The following is a 26,955-nucleotide window of genomic DNA, read 5'->3' as shown; positions in this document are numbered from 1 at the left end:
AAAAAAGTTTTTTATATTTTTATATATTACTCTATTTTTTGAAAGATGAATAAACCACTTTCATTTCTTTTTTAGGACAGACCAATTTTCTTCATTTGAGGATTCATATAATCTTCAGACCTAAAGCAAGTCGAGGAGATTCAAGAGTTTATATATATTAAATAATTTTTTTTGTCATATTTGTATGATGCGATTTTTCAACGAAGGAATTCAATTGAACCTTATTCATTGGATGTTTCTATTGCAAACAGGTACCAAATACCTCGATCCATCAATTCATGAACTAGATTTAAAAAAATATTTATCAATATTTTCTGTCTTTATCAACTTTTGAATCTCAATTTGATATAATTTCTATCGACTTTATTAACCACTAAATCAAACACTAAAATACAAACGTAACATTGCATCCTTAAATTGAATTTCTTGTCCTTCACTCCTTTCAATTAAACTAAACCTACAAATAGTAGACCCCACCCCTAAATTTATGCATAGGATGACTAATCCATTAATGCAATTTAGCCAAATTGAGAAGCATAGCTACTAATTTGTAACCTCCAGCAAAATTATCAAAATGGATAGTAGGATGATTGGAGTACGTTTCTTTATCCTTAATCAAAGGTTTTAGGTATGCAAAAAAATATTGTTAAAGTGTTGCTCTCAGAATGGTTCCTGCAACACATTCTCTAATGCAATAGAACTTCAATGCAAATATCAGACACTGAATGAGAGAAAAAACCTCCAACAAGACTAAAGGCTCAATGTGAACAATGGACCTAATAGACAACGTGACAAATCCTTAGGTCTAAAATTCCTATCAAGCTTCCAAAAGTAGGAATAAGTTATATATATATTAATTTATAGTCAAAATGCCAAAATAGAAAAAACCACAATTTCAAGAAATAACCAATTGAGATGCTCCAATTTTTTTAACAAATCAATCCTTACAACACTAAACCATTTCCTATCATGTGTCTTCATCTTATATGGTTTTTTAGAAGAGTTTAACTCTAATATATTTATTAAATGTTAAAGAAAGTTGAATGTAATTAAGGTATGACATCTTAGAATTAGATTTATACTTGTTGAAAGTTTAGATTATCTTGAAATAAATTTATACCGTCAACCAAAGATCATATAAGTCTAATCCTAAATATAATTTTAAGATATTTTACCTTATTTCGCGTATCAAACTATTACGATTGCATGATTAATACAAGTGAGCTGACAAGCCGCCTAGATTTATTGGCCTACTAAACCAAGAAAATTGGCTAGTCAAAGTTGGATGGCTGTATATTTGAATTGAAAAAAAATGTCCTAAATATATTATGGTCTTTTCTTTTGACAAAGAAATGTTTCTAACAATATTTGACCATTCCAACTTCAAAGATTCATATTTTTCTCCAAAAAAAACTGTAGAAAACATCAAGAATCTCAAGTCAAACATAGTTCAAATGTTTGTCACAAAAAGACAAAGACAATCAACTCATTACTAGTTGACACCGATTTTTCGCAGCAAATTGCTGCATATAACAACATATTCAGTGAAATCCCAGAGTGGAGTCTGGAAACGACATGATTCTTGAATTTTCAATTTGCTTCAACTTGGTCAACATTGTGTTGAATCCAATATTACCAATGAAAAGAGCAAAATGTGATCAAGAATGTAATATTTACAGACACTTAGGTAAGTAATTAACTTGTGCTAATAAACCATACCTAAAAGGCTAAAACCTGGGAAAAGTAAATGGGAATATATACAATGGGAAAGAGGACTATTAAGTTCTGCTTTCAAGAGTAAGATCGAACCGAACCGAAATTACAAAAGGATCTGGACTTGAACAAGCCACCAAAGAGGAACCTAGTTGGAGATTCTTGTTGTACTGGATTCAACTCTTCAGGGGAGCCTTTCACTCGAAGTATCGTTTGCCCAATTGTTTGTCGAACAGATTCTATGATCTTAGTATCGACAGGGTACCCTGATGAATCGCGAACATAGAATGTATTGAGAGCTTTGCCTGCTCTTGTTGACACTTCTGCTCGAGTGACAGTAAGGCTGTTCTCACGGAAGATTCTGGTAACGTTGGACAACAGCCCTACTCGGTCCGTGGTACATAGTTCTAGCTTCAATCCCTGGAAAAACACAAAGGAAAAATGATTCGATTAGAAATGAAATCCAACGCCTACCAAAGAGAATAGGTCTAAAACCTAAACAAATCGAACTTAAAAAGATGTCAAAAAGTTAATCAAAGGGCTAACCTCGGATACTCGTCTTTCTATTGCTGCTTCAAGACATTGAATCACTCTTTGTCTTTCTGCATCTGATTTCACAGGGGATCCGTCTATATGCCTAATGCAGTATTCCTGGAAATGCAACACGAGTTTATAGTTAAGTGCACAAATACAGAGAAATCAAGATCCAGATATAGGTAAAACAATAAATGACTAAGAAATTTCGGAAATACGTAGGAAACTAAAGTACCTGGTAAGCTTCTGGTCCTTCAGTATCAACATTGCCATGGAAAACCACATACTGCATATCAGTCAAAGTGCAAATCGTATCAAACAGAAGTTTTGGTCTATCCTTGCACCGAATTGTCACTACTGAGTAGTCCTTGTCTTGCCAATTAACAACATTTACATTTGGCCTTTCTTTATCATCCGATCCATCACCCGCAGCACGTTCATAGTCCCGGTCTGCAAACATCAGCTGGTGAAGCCTTCTATCGGTATGAGTGACCCCATGAGATAACAATGTCTTAGCATCTCTTGATTTATTGCTACCTCTAAGTACATTGCATAAGAGTTTCTTGATCATAGACAACTTTTCAGCATCAGCAATTGCACCCCCGGTTTCATCATCAGTAACTTGCATTATAGCTGCTGCTCGAGTGTTATGCGTCCACACTTCGGCATTCACCACATTGCATCTAAGATTTGTGAGGACAGCACTCACTTCAGATAGTAGTCCTGGCCTATCACTTCCAATCAGCTCAATTGAGGTGTGGTCCATTCCTGTAGTAACCCCAACCGATCTTCTCATAGAAGAAGCAAAACAAGAATCTGGACCAAGAGACTGAAATCGAAACACCCACACACAAACAAAAAAAACAGTAAGTCAGTCTTACATTACATGTAAACAAAAAAGTTTCCGAATTACACACGAAGTAAATACTACAGCTCACCTTCATGATATAATCCAAGATTGGTTCTTCTGTAATCTTGTTTCCATCTTGATTGGTGACATTGAATACTGCCAACACAATACACAACTCATCATTAATTTCATCAATTCCTCTTCCAAAATCCAAATTGAAAGTAAATGTGCTAAAGATCGAACGATACGAAAAGGGAAATGTCCTTACCATCCATAAACCATCCACCATCAGAGCAAATATAAGCCTTTGTAATGATGAAGTTAAGATCAGTAAGAATTTGTACCACCTCCAGAAGTATTCCATGTTTGTTAGCACTATCCACCTGCATCAAAACACCAAAGATTCACAAAATCAGAAAAAGTTCCCATCAAAACACTACATTTCATAGCACAACAAAACAACCAAAAACATACCTGTATAACAGTGGCATTTTTGCAAGATTCATTGTCAATTACCACTCTGACAAAAAGATAAATAAAGTTGAAGTAAATGCCATGAACAAAATTAAAGTGACAGTTAAAGAAATAAAGAGGGAAAACGAACAAAATAACCAATACCTTGGTGGATTCATTCTTCTGATAAATTTCTCATACTCATCATCCATTATGTTTTGGGAATAGCTCATTGTAGCTTCTGTGTTAACAGGTAAAAATCTCAGATAAGACAGCCAATGAAAAAAAGAAAAGAACTTTAGAATAAAGAGAATCACTATTTCCCAATCACAAAGAAGATACCGGCAACCCAAGAATGAAGCAAGTATTAAGAAAATGATTAGTAGAGGAAAAATAAGAACAAAATAAAGCTCACCAATCATGAAAGATTACAAAGTATAGAATAACAAAACTAGTAATTAATCCTGTGCCTGTGTGGGTCTGCTCTTGTGGGGCTTGTGGGAACCATACTCCATCAAAGACATTGCAAAAAACACATCCAAAAATTCTTAAACATCTCAAAAATACACACACATACACAGAGAGATAAAGGAAGTGATATGTGTGGAAAAACACACACAAAACTACCAAAATCCACCAAATCCCATAACAAAAAGAAGAGCTAAAAAAGATTTGATTTTTACCACCCAAAACTCAACAAAACATAACTTAGAAACAAAAGAACAAGATAACCCACAAACCCAAAGACCACTAAGCTAAAAAAGATTTGATATTTACCACCCAAAACTCAACAAAACATGACCACAAACCCAAATACACTAAACAAGAGCTAAAAAAGATCAGTTTTTTACCACTCAAAACTCAACAAAACATTACTTAGAAACATAATAACAACATAACCTACAAACCCAAAGACACTTAGCCAAAAAGATTGGATTTTTACCACACAAAACACAACTTAGAAACACAATAACAAGATAACCACAAATCCAAAGACACTAAGCCAAAAAGATTAGATTTTTACCACCCAAAACTCAACAAAACACAACTTAAAAACAAAAAAAAACAAGATAACTCAACCCCAAAGACACTATTAACCAAAACCAACCAAGAAAAAACAGTACTTTGAACCAACCCCGTCTGAAATCATAAACTTAGGAAGAACCAAAAACCAAGAACACACCACAGAGGAACAGAAAACAAGAAATGGCACGTACCCATTACAATTTCTTGAGGATTTGTGAGTTCGGTCAGCAAATTTTTCTTGATTCTCTCAAAAAAAAAAAAACTCAGAGAGACAGAAAGAGGGGTTATGAGTTATGACTTTTCAGAGGACCTCCGACCAACGATATGGAAAGTGAATCTTGACCAGCCCCCTATATATAATACTCCTAATACTAGTAGAATCAAAAATAAAATTTATTTTACTATAAAGTATCTAAATATAAAAATACACATATAAAATTGCGTTATATGTATTTACTATTTTACCTTATAAATACAATAACACTTTAAGAATCAAAGGGTGTCTCTATGAACAAGAAACACACACACTTAAAAGGGTATGTTTGGTATGAAAAAAATATTTCCCTGTAAAATGTTTTATTTTAAAATTTAAAAATATTTATACGTAATCTAGTTGTAAGCGTCGAAGGATGGAATGGTGAAATGATGGGGTTGGGACATTACACTATGATATCATGAAACTTGTTTTTTCGTACTTCTATTAAGAGTTTTTTTTTTCATTTTTAAAAAACTTAATTATTTGAAAAGTATTATTTTTTAAAACTTTTATCCAACTATACACAAAAAATTGAAACTATTTTTATTCGTACCAAATACATTATTATTGTATTTTCGACTTTTTATATAAAATAAAATACTATGCTTTCTTTTTCTCCTTTCCTTCATATGCACTAAAAAAAAAAAATCTTTCAATTTGTGTGTGTATTTAAGAAGCTCACACTTTCTGTCTTTCTAGTTTTAGTTTTTTCTTAGAAATTCAGGATTCAGTACTTAAAAAGAAAGTTCCCTAAAAGAGTAGGATCAAAATTAGTTTGAGCGATCGAAATGAATTCAAAATTTAAATGTTATGAATTTAATTTTTAAAATTCATATTTACTATTTATTATAATCTTAATATTTTTTATATATAAATCTATATTTTGTATACTCTAACGTTTGATTAGAGATGTTAGGTGAGTTAGGGTACAGGATCGAGCTAAAATGAGCTGACACTGAAATGCTAAGTATTTTATACATTGTTGAGCAAAGGGTAAAGTCAAAAAGAAGTCTCCAAGGTTTATGGGAACCTCATAAAAATGGGAAAATAGAAAAAAAATTATTCGGTATTTTCATATTTAAGTATATTTATATTAAATTAATAAAAATATGTATATAACATGTGATTATATTATATAATTTTCTTATTTAATTAAGGTTAAATTAATATTACATGTACTTTGACTAAAATTAAGATACTCCATTTTACAAACTTTTCAATTTCGAATTCAACTTATTTCCTTTTTTATTCGCTTAAAAGATTTTTCTTTTGAAATTTTTTTAATTTTAATTTTTTATCTGACATACTTAACATTATAAAATTAAAAAGTATTTTGATATATTCTACATGTTTTTAATTTTATATCATAAACCTAATTCAATATTCTTTATTATTTTTTAGATTATGTATCAATTTAAAATTAGATAAATAAATTAAAACAAAGAAAATACTTTCTTTCTCCATTATAAATTGGTCATAAACTCAATCTTAATTTAGACGATAAATTGATTAAGTGATATGATTTCTTATTATATGATGTAATTTTAATGGGGTCACATGACCTTTGATTTTTAGCCCATCATTTTTTCTTAAATTGCACGTGACCCTTAATTTAGCATAATGATGATGAATAATGAAATTAAAGTAATATATAGTCGTGTAATATGAGATATAGTTAATTTTGTTGGATCCCAACCAAATAAGTAACAATAATTTTATTGGATTCCATAAACGTACAATGACAGAGTAATTTGAAAAATAATTATAGGCCTCAACTATACATATACACTACGTAGTTCAGAAATATTTGATCTTACTCGAGTATGAATTGTATATTAATTTTATAAATATTGAGTATAGATAGAATTTTGAATATGGATGATATAAGAAGAATTGTTTATTTTTCCCACATGTATGATAGTCGTATTTGTATTATTTTTATTTATTTGTTTGTTTGTAATTAAGATTAATTAGGTTTATGTATAGGTAACTGAGCTAATTAAACTGACCTAGAACATGCACTTTGCATGGGAGATATCCTAATTAGTATTGTTCATATGGAAATTATTTTTTTAATTTTTAACTTGTAGAAATAGTTGTGATTGTAAAATTTAAATGCATATAAAACTAAAGTGATTAGATTATTAAAACTAAGAAAATATAAATAAATTAAAATTCCAGACCTTGTTTACTTTACCCCTTAATCCTGGTAAAAGTCACCAACCACTCGTGTTTCTCCTGTTTCATTGGCACCCCTTTTGGTCTTTTTCGACGTGCGATATTTGTTTTAGAGTTATGATTAATTTAAAATTAAAATTATGTAAAATTAATTTTTTTTATCAAAAAGTAATTTAATTTTAGAGTTAAAATTTGAGATATCTAACTAAGAGTACTGGTGGGATTATTTCATATGCAGAGTTAAACTTGAAGTTTCTATGGGTTGAAATCTTATTTTATTTATTTTAGTTTAAGAATTCTAAATTAATAATATGTACATATTAAATAATTTTCAAGACAAATACAAAATTTGAATGAAAATTGTTAAGTTCAAATAGTTAATCACATAACTGACAGTCTAGTTTCACTCCATATTCTATCCGTCCCATACCACAAGTCCACAACCCTTGGTAGTTGGTGGTCCTGTAAAATTGACCTAATCACCTATAAATAACTTATGAACTATCATGAAATATGATGAGATGAATGAGACTCTCAACTCTTCATCAAAGTCTTGATTGGAGCAAGTTATGAAATGATGAAATTTTTGATAGAGAACGTTTTTTTCTTTTCTAGAGTAAGTGTGCAACGTAAATTACTCTGAAAAATAATCAAAAATAGCGATTACATAACTTGTTTAATTAAAAAAAATAATCAATATATTGAAATTTCAAAATTCATAGGGAAAATATCAAAGATAATAACTTGGAGACTGAAGTTTTACTTGTGAAATTTATAATTCTGATCAAACAATAACTACTTTCAAAGAAATATATTCAAAATGTGACTAATAAATACTATTTATATAAAATTTGAATTAGTTAGACTAACGAATATTAAATATTAATAAGTTATATAAATAAATATGTTGAATGGGTTTGAGTGCAAGCACATGGTTTAAAACAGTAGGTGAATATAATGGAAGCAAGGTAACGGCAAATAAGCATGTCTTAAGGTTCATGCTTCTTGCCCTTATTGTCTCCCCTTGCACATGCCTTTTTCTTTACCCATTCTGCCCCCACCCCACTCCACCCCCACCCCCCACCCCCCACCCCCCACCCCCCACCCCCACATTATTTTTTATATATATGTTTATTTTATTGGTATGAGTAATATAATGTACCTATAAAGTGTTCTCACCAACATGAGTTGTGGGGGTGGGGTGAGATGATTTCAGGATCTCTTCATTTTAACTCAGATATTTTGATTTCGAGCTTTTAGAAATGGAAATTTTTTTGTTAATAGCGCCGCCATCATGAATGGTCGATTCAAAATTTTCATCAGAGAAATTTAAATAGATTGTTTTTGATGAATCCTTTAATATTTTTAAAACAAATTTGTGAAAAATACAAGGATGAAAGAAGCTCAGATAAAAACATGACTCTATCTAACAATCAAAGGCGATTTTGTATCTGTCACAATTCGAACTTGGAACTTTTAATTAATATTAAAGAAATATTTATCACTTCACCACGACCTAATAACCCTAGTTGATCGATTACAATTTTTCTTTCTTAATTAGCATATTGTAGCTGACACTTTATTATTACATATATGTTGTTACATCTTTTGTGGCTAAATTAAAAATATACATGACAACAAGTGAGATTTGATTTAGATTTAATTAAGGTATCTTGTATGATGTAAGTTGTAACATAAGCTTATGCAGAGAGCCAGAGATACACGCACACAAAAGATAGTGATGACTGGCGAATAACTTGATGTACTATCTCCCTTCAATTTTTTATGCAAAATGTGATAAAAGAAAATAAAAAGAAAATTCATGAATTGACCTTATCAATAGCATGAATAATATATATATGTATAGGTGCTATAGATGTGTAAATAACAAAATTTTAAACAATTTAATTATGGAGAAAATTATATATATACATAGGATAGAACTTACACACAAGCATCTAGCGTTTCATTATCTAAATATTTAATTTTTTGAAGGTGTAGGGATGCTAGTAAATCAGAGAAGTTGTCTTATTCATTATTTGTTACATATGTATAGGTTTATTTTAAAATTGAATTAATAAGATTTTATGGTCCATGAACTACTTTTGGACAATTTTTAGCTAGCTTGAGTAGTTACTTTCAATATATATATTTTTTTAGAAAGAACAAAATCTTGGATTCTATGAATATTGATTTGTATATCAATTTTCTTCAAGTTGTTGTAGGGCAAATTCATCTATCTATATAAAACTTTTGTTTTCTTGTAGAGGGGAAAGCAATGGTTTAATCCCATTCCTTTTTTTTTTTTTTTTCTATTCAGCATCGATAGTATATTTGAAGTCAGATTAATCTGAATTGTATTAGAAAGTGTAGAATTGCTTCCCATTAAAAATGAATTTATTCATATAGCTTGAACACGAGATCTTGATCTAGTTAAGAATGAAGATTCCATTACTATTGCACTATGATGGTTTTATTAAATATTTTTACGCTATATCATTCTCTTTTCTTTAAACAAAAAAAGGTTTAAAATATCTTTAAATTATGTATAATCAAACAAAAATGTCTTTTGTCAATAGTTTGGTTCAAAAGCATCTCAAATCCCTGTAGTTCGAAAATGAAAAATAGAATTAGCATCCAATCTCTCGAAGGAGAAGCTCGACCCAAATTATTTCAAAGATAGCAACAACTAATGCATGATATTTTGCCTCTATGCTCGATCGTGTTAATTAAGTAACAACAAGGATATTTTGAATCAAACTATATTAACATATGACATTTTTGTTTAAATTCACACCGTTTAGGAACATTTTTTTTAATCCTTTTCCATTTTTCTTATTTTAATTTTTAACATTTCCCCTTGATTTTCAAATTTACACACATTTTTTTTTGTTATAGGGTCTAATAGGGCATAACAAAACAACTTCCTTATTCTTTTTTTTTTTTCTCAATTTTATTTTAAACATTAAATAGGACTTTATCATTAGAAATTTCCCCACTAGAAGCTAGACATTAGTTACTGAAAATCCTCCCTCCCAACAAAACATGTCTAGCCTACAACATATGAAGTGTAGACAAAGATTCTTCAGACAAATTAACAATTTATCCTTAAAAAGAGTTGACTTTAAAGTATTTGGAAAAAGAAAAAAAACATTTCCATTATATTGTAAAGTAGATTTGTAAAGCTCAGGATATATGTAAGACACATGAAAAATATATATACACAAAAAAAAACACCCACAATAAGTCCCACAAGAAAACATGATACTTTGCCTTCCATTCACCATTGGTATTTGAATTATTCTCCTTAATATAATGGAAGGAAATAAAACTAAAAGTGGATATATATATATGGAGAAGAGTTGTTTTCCACCTACTAGGAATAATTGTCAATAATAGAGTTGACATATATTTTATTTATTTATACCATAATGAGCACTTTAAAATGCGTGAATAGAGTTATCTGATCTCTGTTGTTGGTAGGAGGTGGTAGGTATCCCGCGAAACTAGTCGAAGAATGAACACTTTAGAATGTGCCTCTTGTGGACAAAGTTATTTGGTGGCATGTTGTTGATGGATGTGGCAGACCAGGTATCTCATGGAATTAACTGAGATATACATGCGCAAAAGCTGGCGCGAACCCGAAAGTCATAAAAAAATTAATGTGGAAATATTGCACCAATTTGTACTATTTTCATTCACAATCTCTATATGTTTTTCGCTCTCCTTAAATAAGTCGAGCCTCTTTTTTAGTCGCCCTTTACAACAATCAACAATCACTACACAAACGACAAATAAGCGATGGATAACTTCTATCGTTTATTAGCAAAAGATAATTGTTGATTATATTATTAATGACGGATTAGTAACATATTACAAAAAGACATGTTAACTACAAATTATTTTATTTAACGACAAATTTCATCGCTAATTATTTCTATATTTTTGCAGTGAGGTTGCATATGGAGAAAAATAGATTTTTTGAATGCTTTTCACTTTTAGTAAATTTAAATAAGTATTTAAGGATGCAAAGTTATGTTTTTAGTTCAAGGAGTTCTTTTTCTGGTCAGGCAATTTGTCTTTTACTTTTTATATATAATAAGATCACAACTTTCAAGTGATATTCCTAATCAACCTTGGCTTTTAGGCATGTCTAGGACATAAAAAAGAAAAAGTAGCATGACAAATTTATTTAGTTAAATATAAAGTTTTTCATGTTTGGTATTCATATTGAGGTTCGATTGAATTTGAATTCATATTGAAAAATTTTACTTTGGAAATAAAACATTCACTAACAAAGACGACTCAAACATAACTCTCATCTTAAGAATGAAAAAAATACTTACTGGTCTATTACTTCATGAAGTAATATATATAATATTTATATGAATATTTCTAACTTTTTGACATGAATTGTTGAGAAATTTGCATGACAAGACCAAGAAATGCAATATAACTTTCAAAAGGATAAGAAAAAAAAAGTAATTATATTCAACTATATAAATTAGTAGAAAAGAGACCTCTACCCTAAATTTGTCTGTTTTAGACTTAAAAAGGGTCTCTTACCAAACCAATAACCTAGAGATATTTATAATAAACTCCTAATTAAAAAGAAACTTTAATTTAAGTATTTGTCTGAGCTCCATATTGAAAAAAATAAAAGTATATTTGTCTAGCTAGGTCAAAGCCCTATTATATTATTATTAGATTAATCGAAATATAAATGAAATAAACATAAAATAAAATTACTATTATATTATATTCTTTATACTATTTTAATTGTACATTGTAAGATCTATCACCACTTAAAAGAGAAATTATACATTTTAATTCTTTATACTATTAGATTAATTTAATATTTAAAATTTATACTATAAATCATATATTTTTATATTAATATGATAAAAATATATAATATTAATTAAAATTCATATAATTTAACTATCAAAAAGTGAAATCAACAAATAAATATGATGATTTTTTTTAATAGAGCACATATAGGAAAAATACGACATATAATTTGAGATGGCGGTGCAGGAGGGAGTATATATTATTATGACAAACAATTACTCATGCTAGATCTTGAAAATCACACTAACGCACGTGACTTGTGGCAGTATTTTCAGCAGAACTTTATATTAAGTTTTCACGTTATTATATTATGGACCATTTTATTCTTTTTTCTTTAAATTAATTAATTAATTTTTTTTTCTTTGTAAATTTTTAAATTTTTGCCTATTCGTACTAGTCAAGGGACATTTTAGATTTGTCTGCCAGCTCATCATCCACGTCAGAAAGCTAAAAAATGACGTGTCTTTGTCTGTAATTTCTGACACAATCGTTTTCTCTTTTAAGAATGTTTTCCTTGCTTTAAAGGAAAGCCACAAATTATGAAATTCAAAAAATATTTTTCAAAAATATTTAAAAAAGTGTGGATCCTATTTGACTAATTTATTTTAAAATAAATTTTGGTATTATAATCATAAGTTTTATTTGATCAATGTTCTAAAAGTGTTTTTCGAGAAAAAGACATTTATTTAGTTTCTGAAAAAAATAACTTATGTTATTATAGTATTTTACTTAAAAGGGATTTTTTTATTTCTACAAATGTGATTGAACACCTCAATTATCTAAAATAAACGTTTATTTAAACAAAATTAAATATTTTTGACTTTTTAAAAATTTGATCAAACATGCTATTATATATGACTCCTAAAATAACATGTGGAGTTATTGTGAATTCTTTTTGTAACCATTTTATTCATATTTGTTCTTGTAATCCGAGTTTAAGATTATATTTTAGCTAGCTATAATTATTTTGATCGACCAATCAAATATATATCTCACCCTTTAAAGTATATAATGTTCAATCTGAGAGATGTGATTTTGTATATTGATTTCGTCCAAATTAAGTCTAGATAAATATATCATAATTTATAGCTATGATTTATTTCCTTTTCAAGAAAAGCAACTATCTAGATATGATATAAGTAAATAATTTCATGATTTATTATGGGATTATATGAGGAAACTTTTATTATAAGTTAGGCAAAGGTGTGTATCATACGTGTAATATAATTTCTAATACTTATTTTTACTATATATAATAAGTGGGAATATCTACTACTTAGCACATGACAAGTGTTGGATGATTTATGCTTAGATAGTGTTGTACATTCTTCTTTTCTGGTTGTACCTTTAAATTTTATATTATTGGACAATTTAACACCATTAATTACCTACCTCATTTGGGCCCATTTATATATATATATATATATATATATATATATATATATATTTTATTTTTTTTATTTTATTTTATTGTATTTTATTTTATTTTTTACTATATATAATAAGTGGGAATATCTACTACTTAGCACGTGACAAGTGTTGGATGATATGTGCTTAGATAGTGTTGTACATTCTTCTTTTATGGTTGTACCTTTAAAATTTATATTATTGGACAATTTAACATCATTAATTACCTACCTCATTTGTAAATATTATTATATATAATAAGTGGGAATATCTACTACTTAGCACATGACAAGTGTTGGATGATATGTGCTTAGATAGTGTTGTACATTCTTCTTTTATGGTTGTACCTTTAAAATTTATATTATCGGACAATTTAACACCATTAATTACCTACCTCATTTGGGCCCATTTTATATATATATATATAAAATAAGCCACAATGCAAAGATTTTATAGTATTTAGTTACATTGTAACTATCTTGTTAGCTTTCAACCAAAAGGAGTACTTTTTTTAAATAATAAATATGTCATTGTATGAGCTATTTATTACTCATTCCTTTTGAATTTGTTAATCTGATTTTGATCTTACACATAGTTTACGAAAGTAAATTAAATTTTGAGAAATAACATTAAGTGATACTTGAAGTTGTCCCAGATTTTCAAAAAGACACCTTAACTTTGCGTGTGTCCTATTACCCCACAAAACATTCAAAATCACAATAAATACACATTTTTTACACAATATTTCCACTTTGGACAAAAATATCCTTCGAATGTGTAATTTCTTAAAAACAAAAAGTCGGACCCATTATTGATGTATTGAAGGATGCTTTGGTAATTTCTTATGATGAATTCGTTTTGTTTGTTTCTTTTAAATTTATTTTACTATACTAAATAATTGTATAAAATATTATGAATCACGATAATTAATTACTTAAATATTTAAAAGATATAAAAATATATAAAAGATCTGATTGACTCTTCAAATTTTACCGGTGACACATAAATTGGGGAAAATGAAATAATACATATTATTTGAAAATTTCTTACAAAGTACTATAAATTACAGTAATTAACAGCTAGAAATATTTCAAAGACAAAAAAAATTGATTAAATCTCAAAAAAAATTTAGTACTACATAAATTGAGAAAGAAGAAATGACCTCTATTATTTGAAAATGGCGTAAAAGTATTACAAATCATACAATAAGAATAAACAATTTAAAATTTTAAAAGACTTTAATGCTTTATACTTATTCTATTTCCACTTTGGACAAAAATATCCTCCCAATATGCATATTTTTTTAAACAAAAAGTGGGACCCATTATTGATGTATTGAAGGATGCTTTGGTAATTTTCCTATGATGAATTCGTTTTGTTTGTTGTTTAATTTTTTAAAATAATTGTATAAAATATTATAAATCACAATAATTATTTACTTAAATATTCAAAAGATATAAAAATATGTAAAAGATCTGATTAACTCTTCAAATTTTATCGGTGACACATAAATTGGACAAATGAAATAATATATATTATTTGAAAATTACTTAGAAAGTACAATAATTTACAATAATTAACAATAGAATGTTTTAAAGACAAAAAAATTGATTGAATCTCAAAATTTTATTAGTACCACATAAATTGAGAAAGAAGAAATAACCTTTATTATTTGAAAATTGCGTAAAAGATATTACAAATCATACAACAATAATTAGCAATTTAGATAATGACAAGGGGTAAACTATCCATTGATTTCATAAAGTGCACAAGTATTGTAGGACATTCCAAAATAATATAATAGACAATAATTATTGGACGGATGGAGTAGGATTAAGTCTTTCTTTCAGTACTTTTCTCACATTAATTAATTTCTCTCAGCATTCAATTAGTGAATCTTTAGTAGAATTAATTAGAATACTTTTTACTTAATACAATAAATGTTCAAATAAGATTAACATAAAGAAAAATAAAAAAAATCCTAATTGAATTTAATGTAAAATTGATTTTTTTGGGGTTATGAATATAAAAGGTTTGAAAGTTATGAATATTATTAATACTAATTAAAAGTAGAATTTTTGAAGATGAAGAAGTGTGAGTTATGAAAATAACTTTTAAAAATAATATAATTGACAAAAATTCAAACAAGGAGAAAAAAGGAAAATGACAATGAAGGTCATAGAGAGCGCCACATCGCCGTTTAAGGTAGCTCTACTGATAATTGTGAAAAAAGCATATTAATGGATTAAAAATAAAAAAGAGGTAATTAAACCCTAAAATATTTTAAAGACCTATAAAATTTGATTGAAGCTCAAAAACTATTAGTGCCATATAAATTAGGATAAAGGAAATAACATTTATTATTTGAAATAACATGAAACGTACTACAAATCACACAATAATTAGCAACTTCAAAATTTAAAGGACATACAAAAAATTTGATCAACTCTCAAAATTCTACTAATGTCACATAGTTTGGGATATAAAAAATAACATATACGTAAAATGTAGTATAACTCATAATAATTAAATAACTTCAAAATCTAAAAGACATATACAAAATTTGCTTGACTTTCGAAATTCTATCAATGACACATAAATTGGGACAAAGAGAATATTGAAAATTACATATAAAGTATTATTAACCACAATAATCAACAACTTAAAATTTAAAGAACATACAAAAAAATTGTTTGACCGTTAAAATTTTATTAATGTCGCATAAATTAAAATTAAAAATAAAAATATATGTTGGGCCCGTGCTAGTACGAGCTACTGTAACTAGTAAATATATATATCATGATTTCCATGCACTAATAAATATTTGCATATTTCGTAAGTTTTACTTATATAATATATACTAGTCATGACGAAAAATATGTCATGTACAGTACACATGTCCGATATTTGTTTCAATTTAAAAAATCAAGAAATAATTTATTGTTGAACTATCTTCTATCTATTTTACACTTATTTTTCAACAAGTAAAATGTGAAATAATAAAATTATCGTTTTATGTGTTGCTTCTTAAGAAACACGTACATAATTAAATATGGATAAGTAAAGACGATCGGAGAGAGTAATTTCAAAGTAACAAACATATGAGTTAGGTATTGTGAGAAAGTAATAATAGAAGGAAGTACTAATTTTTGTTCCCCCTAGATTTGTATGGTTGTTACATGAATAGGAAAAGATAAACAAAATCTGAGGAGAATCCCTTTTGTGTCCCTCTAATAAATACATAACAGAATTTAATTCCTGCCAAATTTTAATAGTACTATAAAGTATGAAAAGGGAATGTGGTTGCCTTCTCCTTCTGTGGAGTATTGAGAGTGACATTCAATTAAAAGTATAAAAAATTAATTATATGTATATAATTTAGATAAATATTATAAATAGAGCGAATTAGTGTAAAGGATAGAGGAGGAGGTGCTGAGGGAGTGAAGTCGAGGGTTGGGGGTTCAAGGTGGGGACGTGAGGTGAGGGGTCGAGGTGGGGGTGAGGTGAGGGGTGCACAAGATGTTTAGAGGCGGGGTAACGATAATATATAAGTGTGAAATGCTATTTATGAAACTTTAGTTTTTTACATTCGCTAAAAAGTCATTTTTTCTAAGTTTTAAGTTAATCTTTTTTTACAGATAAAATGTTATCTATGATATTGACTAACCAGAAAAGGGAAAGTTTCCTCCATACCAAACACTTCGAAGTATACATTTATTAATCATAATTAAATAATAAAACTCTGTATCTATGTGTGAACAAAAATCATGCATAACAGTGGAGCCACAATTATTATTGAAGTAGGTTCATATAAACCGTTCATTTGAATTTCCTTAGTCAGAAAATCATGTCACATAAATTAGAGGACATAAAGCATATTTTGGTACAAGTACAAATATTTGAATCTCCTCGACACAAGGGGAATTTTCATTACAGTATTAGAGGTAGTTTACAATTGTTTACAACATTTCTGAATTACCTCATCAATTTTTTTTTATTTTACCATTGATTATATATTTATTAATTTAATATAAATATCGAGTCTGAATGGAGAACGAATGAGACTCATTTGATTGAATATATTTATTTGCCCTCCCCTTTCCCTTTTAGTCCCCACAAAATGTAAGATTCACATTCACACAACAAGAAGATCTTCACCACCTTTATTCCTCTCTTTGGAATTTTCTTTCCATATGGGATTTCACTTTCATGCCAGACACACAATAGGAAGGAAGATAATATATAATATCTTTTTCCTATATATTATCATGAATTTTTGGGAGAGAGCGACTTCTTTCGTATTCATTCGATTTTGAGGTCATCATTTAAGTTATATCCCACAATATATATAAAAAAATAGTCGTAACAATTTTAGACATGTGAGTGAAGTTACCTATGATTAAAGTTTAGGCAAAGTTCAAGCATTTTAGTCTTTTTCTAAAAAAAAAAAAACATTTAGTCATATATGAGTAAATGGAGCCATTTTACGTCTAACTTCAGACACCGCAAAGTTATTTCTTAGGTGGATAGATGTGTAAAAGAATTTCTTCAAAAATAGCTACAAATTAAATAGCAGTATCTACATAAGCTATCCCTTTTTTTGGTCATCTGATTCGGTATACAATTAGCCATTTTATACATTTCGGTATAAAATGTATAAAATGCGTTTGTGTTTGTATAAAGCGAGAGAAAATTGTATATACAAATACAAATACATATATTTTTGTTCTATACACTTATAATTATACAAATACAAATCTTATTATACAAATTACAATGTATAAATGAATTTATACAAAACTGAACAATTTGTATAAAATTGGATATATCTAGCGAATTATACAAATGAAAAGTTCCATAGAAAACATAAAATTTGCTATGGAGCGCAATTATGCAAACTATAGCTATAACATACAAATATGATTTTTATGTTTGATATATGTGAAAGTTGCTCTAGAAAATTTACGTCAAAAAGTGGTCACTAAGCGCTATTTCTACAATTTTATCTCAATGACTTTTGAAGGCCCAATGTAGAAGACGGCCCATTTAGTGTAATTGATGTACGTTTTACTCATAAATCCAACCCAATTTCTCTTTCTCTAACCAAAAAAAATGAAAAACCCTGCAGTTTCTTTAATTGATTTCATTTCAAACAAGATTTGGCTAAAAAAATTATATGTATATAGAATTTATTATGAGAAACTAGCAATTGAAAAATTTACACATATTTTTGGGCCTCCCCTTCTTGACAAATACTAAAGACCATCATATTTGAGGTAACTTTTTTATTGCTATTTCACTCTAAATCGTCTTGATCAATTATTTAAAGTTTGAGCGCTAAATTTATGATTTGTTATTTATAGCAATAATTGTGGAATTCAATAGTCTCAAATTCAAAAAGAAAACCAAATGTCTCCAACCTCATTGACACTACTATAGTACTAACAAAAACATGACTTGTTGAGTTGTTGTGACAAAATAAAGAAATATGAATTTACTACTAAATTTGCAACAAATTTGAGTAATGAACATTTAAAATAGTGCTCCCTCCGTCCCATTTTATATGTCATCCCTTTCTATAAATAGCTGGACCACAATACTTGTCATTTTATAAAATTTATGCATAGATTACCATATTTTGCCAATTATACCCTTGATAGAATAGTTAATTAATCTTGTCATTTATTAATAAAGTTGACTTAAGAAAACATTAAATAAGGGTAGAACGGTAAAATTACATCATTTCTTAATGCAAATGCAAAGTAAAAAGGTGACATATAAAATGGAACGGAGGGAATATTAATACAACAATAAAACTTTTGTTGTTTATTCTTGTTACATTACTCTCAAACACAACTATTTCAACATTAATTTCAAAATATATAATTGCATTCAATTCACACAATAACATATTAGTACTTAATCAAACATATGAAAACTTTAATCCAGATCCTTGAAACTTTTCTTCAATGATATGATTGAGTTTATCACTCATCTCTGTAGTAAAATAATTTCTCCAATCTCCAATTTCTCCTCGACGAAAGAACACTTTATTTCCCTCTCCAGTTGACAACTTTCCATTTGTATTCACCTCCAAATTTCTCAAATTCTCAAAGCTGCACATTCTTAATATTTCATTCAGCACTCCACAATTTTCTTCCTCCATAGAGAATGGACATTCCAAATATTCAGCCAAGCGTTTAAGCTGAATTTTTGGTTTCTCTTTAATCTCTTCATACATCAAGAAAAACACTTTATTAGGATTTTCTATGCTTTGTTTCCAATAATCCAACACGTGATTCCAAAAAGGACCATAAAGGCTCAACCCCTCACAAAAAAGATCAAACATTTCATGTATGGAATTGGTATCTTTGTGATGAAGTCTTAAATTGTTCGCAAAATGCCACATAGAAATAAAAGTGTCCTTAGGATTCCTACATAAGTAAATAAGTTTGGTTCTTGAATCCATGATTGATTTTGGCAATGAAGCAAAAGGCACATGAGTTGCCAAGAGTCTAGGTGAAGTGAAAGTTGAAAAATCAGGAACTTGACCATCAACATAGAGTGTATGCTCCAAGAATGGAACAAGAACATGAGGGTTATTGACAAGTAAAGGGTGATTAGGTTCAAACATAGGATGTTTCACTCGATTCATCAGAGCGAATAAAAGTGATTTTAACCAAGTAGTTCCTGATTTTGGAGTTGTAACAAGAATGACATCACTATCTTCAGCTTGAAATTGTTGTTGACATGCAATCACACCTTGAAGCAATCTTGGTGGTGTCCAACAACCTTGATAATTGTAGATATATGACCCAACCCATCCTTTTTCTTTTGGTAGTATAGAGAGCAATTTCTTACACTCTTCACTTAGGCTATCCTCTTGTAAATATTTGGGAGGAGAAGTTGTCATGATTTAGAAGATTGAGTATTTTCTTCAAGTTTGGGGTATTTTATAATAGATACGCACGAATACACTTATTATTCATGTGAACGTTTAGTCATACACTTCATGTGAGCTCAACACTTCACATTTTTCATGTCTTTCTATTAGTAATAATTACTTTGATTGACTTATTTAATTTATTAAGAGAGTGCTATTAATGTGAGTGTGTCAGAATAGTTAGCAAAATTCATGCAGTGTTTTGTCCTCTTTGTCAAATAATGATTTTAATTTCAAGATTAATTCTTTGGAGTTTATTATATCACTATTCTTTAATTTATAACCATGAAAATCTAATTTAAACAACAACAAAAAAAAAAATCTAATTTAACTATATATTTTCTCCATTTACTTTTACTTATTCCTGATAAATTTTGCACTCTTTCTAAATAAACATAAATAACGTGAATATTTTAATATAATATTCATATTAATTTATATATAGTCTTGATGGACTTTAGAATGATTTGAAAAAAATGTATTGTTAATGTCAAAAATAAAATAAAAAATTGGCAAAAATTGTCTTTCTCTAGATATGCTAAAGTAAATAAATAAAAGTAAAAATATATTTTTAATATAATAGCAAGTAAACATGAACGAAGAGAGTATATAATACTCAATTTATAGAGTTATTCAAACTTGCATGTATTTAAAGCTTCATATTTTCTACCATGCTCTATGAAAACATGCATGAATAGATATAGAGTGTTGTACCTTTTTCTTCCTAATGATTTAATTATGAGAGTTCCCTTTTTCGAAATAATTTTTTACTTTATTTGCAAACGAAAGAAAGAGTTGAGAAATGATTGTGACAATTATCAGATTCAGACTCAAAATTTGAGGGCAACGGGTGCCACTATCATCAGTACGTCAATATAAAACTCTTAAAAATGATAATGATAGTAAAGTACAAGCTTCTCTATGATCGAATAAAATTAATTTGGTATAATATAGTATAACAAAAGTACTGTCACGTCCCGAACCTACACCCTAGACGAGACTGGCACTCGAGAACCATTTCTGGCCCCAAGCGAACCCTTGGCCTGGCTTACTTACTCAACGGAAAACTTAAACATAAGAAACGTAACTCATGCAATAACTTAAGAGATAATAACTTAGCCAAACTGACAACTCAAGTCTTCAACGTATACAACTGAATTGAATAAGACTAAAGAACTATACTATCCGTCTATGAAGCCTCTAAAAGAAAGAGGGATGTCGGGACAAGACCCCTGATCATCCAAACAACTGAAAACTAGAAAGTAATGTAAAAAGGAGCCCTCCGAAAAGCAAGGAGGCTCACCAATAGACTCTGAGTGCTCAATTGGATCAACGAGGCGCTGAATGATGAGCTTAGTTACCTGTGTCTACATCATGAAACGATGCAGGCCAATTGGTATCAGTACATTAAATGTACGAGTATGCGATTGGAATGCTAAACATAACATAAGCTTGAAAAGAATCTGAAAGAAACACTTACCTTGACTTTACTCAACTCCTGAATAACTCAACTTAATATAAAGCAATAAAACATATGCAATATACAGAAAGCTTTTAAAACAGTAGAAACAACTTAGTTCGTTAAAGAAAATGCAATAACAAACTCAACTTTACTCATATATAAAGTAATATAGTTTCTGTGGGAGTTTCTCTAACCGACAACCACCATTATGAGCCTAAGTGGTGATACATCGTCTTGCCCACGCTGCCAGAACTGTCCTATACTTTGTCGTCATATAGATCGCCTTAACTAAGTAGATCCACTAGTCTATGCTAAAAAGCACTTAAGGAGTCATCTAAAAAGTATAATCATTTACTACCCATGATGACTACATGGTTTATGGAGACATGAGTTAATATGAACTCGCATACCCATATCGGTGCTCAATACTACTCCAAAAAATATACTTAGCTCATATGTTGTAAAACAAAACTTCTTTCTTTGGTTTGAGATAATTACTCGAAAACTTTAGCTTAAAAACTCTCTTAGAAATCGGTGTTTCCCTTTCTTGTTCAAATGTGAAAACATTATAAACTCTTGGGGATACTTAGTTCCCTTATAACTTTTGGAGAAATGAACTCAACTCTTTACTCTTTGCTTAACTCAAAACTTAAGTCTTAAAACAAAGTTAAAACGTTTGTGAAAGACTTTTGAAAACTTTATGAACTTCCCTTGACTTGATTCTTAACTTCTAGACTTGACTCTTAACTTTCCTTGAATTGAATTGAATTATGGATTCAAGGTTAATGATCTCATGTTTATGGATGATTTCATGATGTTTAGATGTAACTTAGAGTGTTAGAATCAACTAGAAAACATAGGTACGTTGCTAAGGAACTAGTACGAAAAGTTGGGGAAGAAATGAGAAGAACTGGTGTCTTTGGCGCTGGGCGCCAGCCCTTGAAATTCAGAGAGTGACTTGGGGCGCTCTGGTTGGCGCGGCGCCCCAGAGGTCAAAATTCAAAGGGCCTTTCTTGGGGCTCTGAGAGGGGTGACGCCCCAGGCTCCTGCCCAGGTGAACTCCGACTTTTCACCTTCGTTTTTTATCTCTAAACCCTCTATTTCAACTTAGCTCTTTCCCCAAACACTTAGAATCAACTATACCATCAATATATACAAGATTCAACTCGAAATTACACCCGAAAAAATGAATCAAATCTCAAGAAAACTTCAACAACACAACCCACAAGAATTCAAACGAATTTCATCAAGAACTCAAAGGATTTACTTTCAAATCTAATATACTTTGCTGAATTGAATCATGATTGGCACGTGGGTGAACTAACCCAACACTATGTGATCTCACATACATCGTAGGGATCACCCCTGGACGAAATCCACAAGCGAAATCCTTATGAACGATGATCTTGGCTCTTTTCTCCTCTCTTCTCCTCTTGCGTTCTTTCTCCAAAAACCCTAACTCTATTTTTCAAAAGTGTAAAATGAATCCTATCAGTTTAGACCCTAAAATAATTACCAAAAATGAATTTATTATGTTGGGTATGGAAAAGACCAAACTACCCTTCCAAAATCCTGATTGGACTTTCCTTATTCGAACAACCCAACTTCTAATGGGCATATATCACTCATACAAACTCAGAATCACGCAACCTTGACGGAATTGGAAAGATTATTCCAAGATCTTTCATACAATATCTGGAACCACACCTAACTCATCCTGAGCTAGGAGTTATGGTCGTTTGAAGTTGACCAAAACTCAACTTAACATACTTAACAAATTTTTCCAGATTTCAATTCTTTCCAAAAATGACTTTTCAAATTCTTAACTTCTTCCTAGTTATTTCAATTTGCGAGATATTACAAGTACCTCCTTTATTCATAGTTGAACTTGACACATTTTTATATTTTACAAACAATCAATAATAATGAAATCACACTAGAAGTACATTCCATTTAAATCAATACATCATTTGCAACAATTTGAGTAATAAACATTTAAAATAATATATATTAGTACTAAAATAGAGCTCTTTTTATATATGTTCTTGTTACATCACCCTCAAACACAACTACTCTTACATTGATTTTGAAAATAATAAGCTACACTCAAATCACATTATAACATATTAATGTCTAATCAAATATATGAAAATTTTAATCCAGATCCTTGAAACTTTTGTTCAATGATATGATTGAGTTTATCATTCATCTCGACAGTAAAATAATTCTTCCAATCTCCAACTTTCCCTCGGCGAAAGAAATTTTTATTTGCCACTCCAGCTGACATTTTCCCATGTGTATTCACCTCCAAATTCCTCAAATTTTCAAAGCTACACATTCTTAATATTTCATCCACAACTCCACAATTTTCTTCCTCTATGGAAAATGGACATTCCAAGAATTCAGCCAAGCGTTTAAGCTGAATTTTTGGTTGCTTTTTAATTTCTTCATACATCAAGAAAAATACTTTATCAGGATTTTCTATACTTTCTTTCCAATAATCCAACACCTGATTCCAAAATGGTCCATAAAGACTCACACCCTTACAAAAATGATCAAACATTTCTTCAATGGAATTGATATCTTTATGATTATCAAGTCTTAAATTGTTTGCAAAATTCCACATAGAAATAAAAGTGTCTCTTGGATTCCTACATAAGTAAACAAGTTTGGTTCTTGAATTCTTAACTGATTTTGGCAATGAAGCAAAGGGCACATGAGTTGCCAAGAGTCTAGGTGAAGTGAACGATGAAAAATCAGGGACTTGACCATCAGCATATAGATCAAGTTCCAAGAACAAAACGAGATCATGAGGGTTTTTTAAAAGTAAGGGGTGATCTTTTTCAAAAATAGGATGGTTATTTCGATTCACTAATGCAAATAAAAGTGATTTTAACCAAACAGTTCCTGATTTTGGAGATGTCACGAGAATGATATCACTATCTTGAGCTTGAAATTGTTGTTGACATGCAATCACACCTTGAATTGCTCTTGATGATGACCAAAAACCTTGATAATTGTAGATAGTTGATTCCATCCATCCTTTTTCTTTAGGTAGGGTAGAGAGAAATTTTTTACACTCTTCACTTTGGTCCTCTTGTAAATATTTGGGAGGAGAATTTTGAGATGTTGTCATTGGTTTGAATTGAGTGTTTTCTTCAAGTTTGAGATATATATAACATATATACACACAGATACACTCATTATTTACGTGAATATTTTAGTCATACACTACATGTGAGCTCTCTACTTCACGCTTTTCATGTCTTTCTATTAACAACTTTTAATTCACTTTTCTTATTATTCTTTATCAAGACTCAAGAGTGGTGTTATTAACGTGAGTGTCTTACAATAATTTGTGAGCCACATCACACTTCATGCTATGTTTTTGTGAGTGCAAAAAGAATTTCTCTTTAAAGAGGTGATTCGTTATCCTATGCAAATTTATAATTTGTTTTAGACTTTTTAAATTATATATATTTTTAAATTCGATATTCATTCAGACAATGTCACGTTATTAATGGAAACAAAAAGAGTAATATAATAGTGATAAGTAGCTGGTGATGTGAAAATGAAAATTGAAGAACCTTAGAAACAAGGCATTGCATCTCTTGTTATCCATTATTAAAGAAAAGGAAAGAAAGAATTTAGAGATGAGTGTGAAGATAATACAATAATACATTATTATTTATAAACCCTCGGTTCAAGTAAAACATATAAAATTAGGTATGAAAAGAAAATACATGAGTAGTGAAGAAGTTATGTTGAAACAATGGAGAAAAGGATAATATCAACAAAAATTAGTACGATAATCGAAGCAAAAGAAACAACATGTAATAATAAAATCAAAGAATAATATAGCATGAGAGTAATAATAATAATACTTTTAAAGAAAACTGGATCATATTCTCGGTAAGCTTATCCTTGACTTCCATATCCTCTTATCTATGATCATCTATGCGATAAACTTCAAGTCTGTCGTGTCTTGTCTAATCACATTTCTACAATATTTTTTTGACCTACCTTTACCTCTTTTTAGACCCACCATAGTCAAACTCTCACATCTCCTCACTAGGGCACATGTGCATCTCATCTTCACATGTTCGAACCATCTCAATCTCGATTCCCTCATCTTATTCACCACGGGGTCATTCCACTCCGTCCCGAATATCTTCATTCCTAGTTTTATCTCTCCAACAAGTATACTCATACATCCATCTCAACATCCTTATTTCCGCTACTTTCATCTTATGAATGTGTGAGTTCTTGATCGGCCAACAATCTACCCATAACAATCACTTTATAAGACTTACCTTTAAATCTTGGTGGCACATTTTTACTACACAAAAAAATCGGATGTGATCCTCCATTTAATCCACCTCGCTCCAATACCATGTATAACATCATCACCAGTCTTCACATTTTCTTTGATTATTGACCAAAATACTTGAAATTTTCTCTTTTTATAAGAATCATGAGTAGTATATTAATAATCACCTCCACATCTGCCTTGTGAGTTATGTCACTGAACTTATACTCTAAGTACTTTGCTTTTGTCCTGCTCAACATGAATTGTTGAGCCCTAGGATCTATCTTTAAACCTCCAGTCTATCATTAATCTTTTCTTATGTATCTTCGATCAATACTTCATCAGTGGCGGAGCCACATGTAGTTGAGGGGTGTCAACCGACACCCCTTCGTCGGAAAATTACACTGTGTAGCTAGAGTTAAGTTATTTTTTATGTGTATATATTACATATTGACACTCCTTGACTTCTACGCGATTTTAGTTTTTTATATTTTGACACCCTTTAGTCGAAGTTCTGGCTCCGCCACTGTACTTCATCATCTACAAATAGTAGACCATGACAACTCCCTTTAGATATTTCGAGCGTGAAGATGATGATTTCCATTATTTTATTATTATCATCACAATATATTACTATGGTAACCATCGTCACACATAGAAGCTCCTAAAATGAGTTTGTTGCTCGAATAGTCAGTCAATTATTAAAATTATATAATAAAGTCAAACATTGTTTGGGTAAAAACTCACTCTTCTATAGGTATTTCACAAGAAAAATCATTCTGATCAATTTTGTAAATTTTGAGCATTCAATTCTTGATTTGACATTTGTAGCAATAATTGTTGGACTTAAAATCAAAATAAATAAATAAAAACCAACTTCATTTTCAGTACTATAGTAGGAAGGATTTGGTGTGAAATAGTTATAAAAAAATTACTTGTCCGTGACACAATAAAAATAATATTCAACAGGTGA

At 29.5% G+C, this 26,955-nt stretch overlaps 3 protein-coding genes across 4 annotated transcripts; all 3 read right to left on the bottom strand.

The window, feature by feature from the left end:
* Window positions 1-1,558: 1,558 nt before the first annotated feature.
* On the bottom strand, window positions 1,559-5,016 carry LOC125829747 (ACT domain-containing protein ACR4). Of its 2 annotated transcripts, none has more exons than XM_049508939.1 (8): window positions 4,768-5,016; window positions 3,716-3,791; window positions 3,572-3,617; window positions 3,366-3,480; window positions 3,186-3,253; window positions 2,483-3,076; window positions 2,260-2,364; window positions 1,559-2,133 (listed from the first exon to the last, which is right to left on the bottom strand). In XM_049508939.1, exons 1-8 carry the CDS (start codon window positions 4,769-4,771, stop codon window positions 1,792-1,794), a joined length of 1,350 nt encoding a protein of 449 aa, XP_049364896.1. In that variant the 5' UTR covers window positions 4,772-5,016; the 3' UTR covers window positions 1,559-1,791. The 2 variants fall into 2 exon arrangements, with proteins under 2 accessions (XP_049364896.1, XP_049364895.1); XM_049508938.1 differs by lacking the exon at window positions 4,768-5,016 and adding an exon at window positions 3,966-3,990.
* Window positions 5,017-19,191: 14,175 nt separating this feature from the next.
* LOC125829739 (cytosolic sulfotransferase 12-like) lies at window positions 19,192-20,181 on the bottom strand. The gene has a single exon (XM_049508929.1). It carries the CDS (start codon window positions 20,179-20,181, stop codon window positions 19,192-19,194), a length of 990 nt encoding a protein of 329 aa, XP_049364886.1.
* A 3,581-nt stretch (window positions 20,182-23,762) lies between these two features.
* Window positions 23,763-24,809, bottom strand: LOC125829732 (cytosolic sulfotransferase 12-like). Its single transcript, XM_049508923.1, has one exon. It carries the CDS (start codon window positions 24,807-24,809, stop codon window positions 23,811-23,813), a length of 999 nt encoding a protein of 332 aa, XP_049364880.1. The 3' UTR covers window positions 23,763-23,810.
* Between the last annotated feature and the right edge of the window lie 2,146 nt (window positions 24,810-26,955).

Source organism: Solanum verrucosum, unplaced genomic scaffold (assembly GCF_900185275.1).
Source record: "Solanum verrucosum unplaced genomic scaffold, falcon-dt-bn FXZP01000008.1, whole genome shotgun sequence".
In the NCBI taxonomy this organism is placed as follows: domain Eukaryota; kingdom Viridiplantae; phylum Streptophyta; class Magnoliopsida; order Solanales; family Solanaceae; genus Solanum; species Solanum verrucosum.
This window is presented reverse-complemented; position numbering and strand designations above follow the sequence as displayed.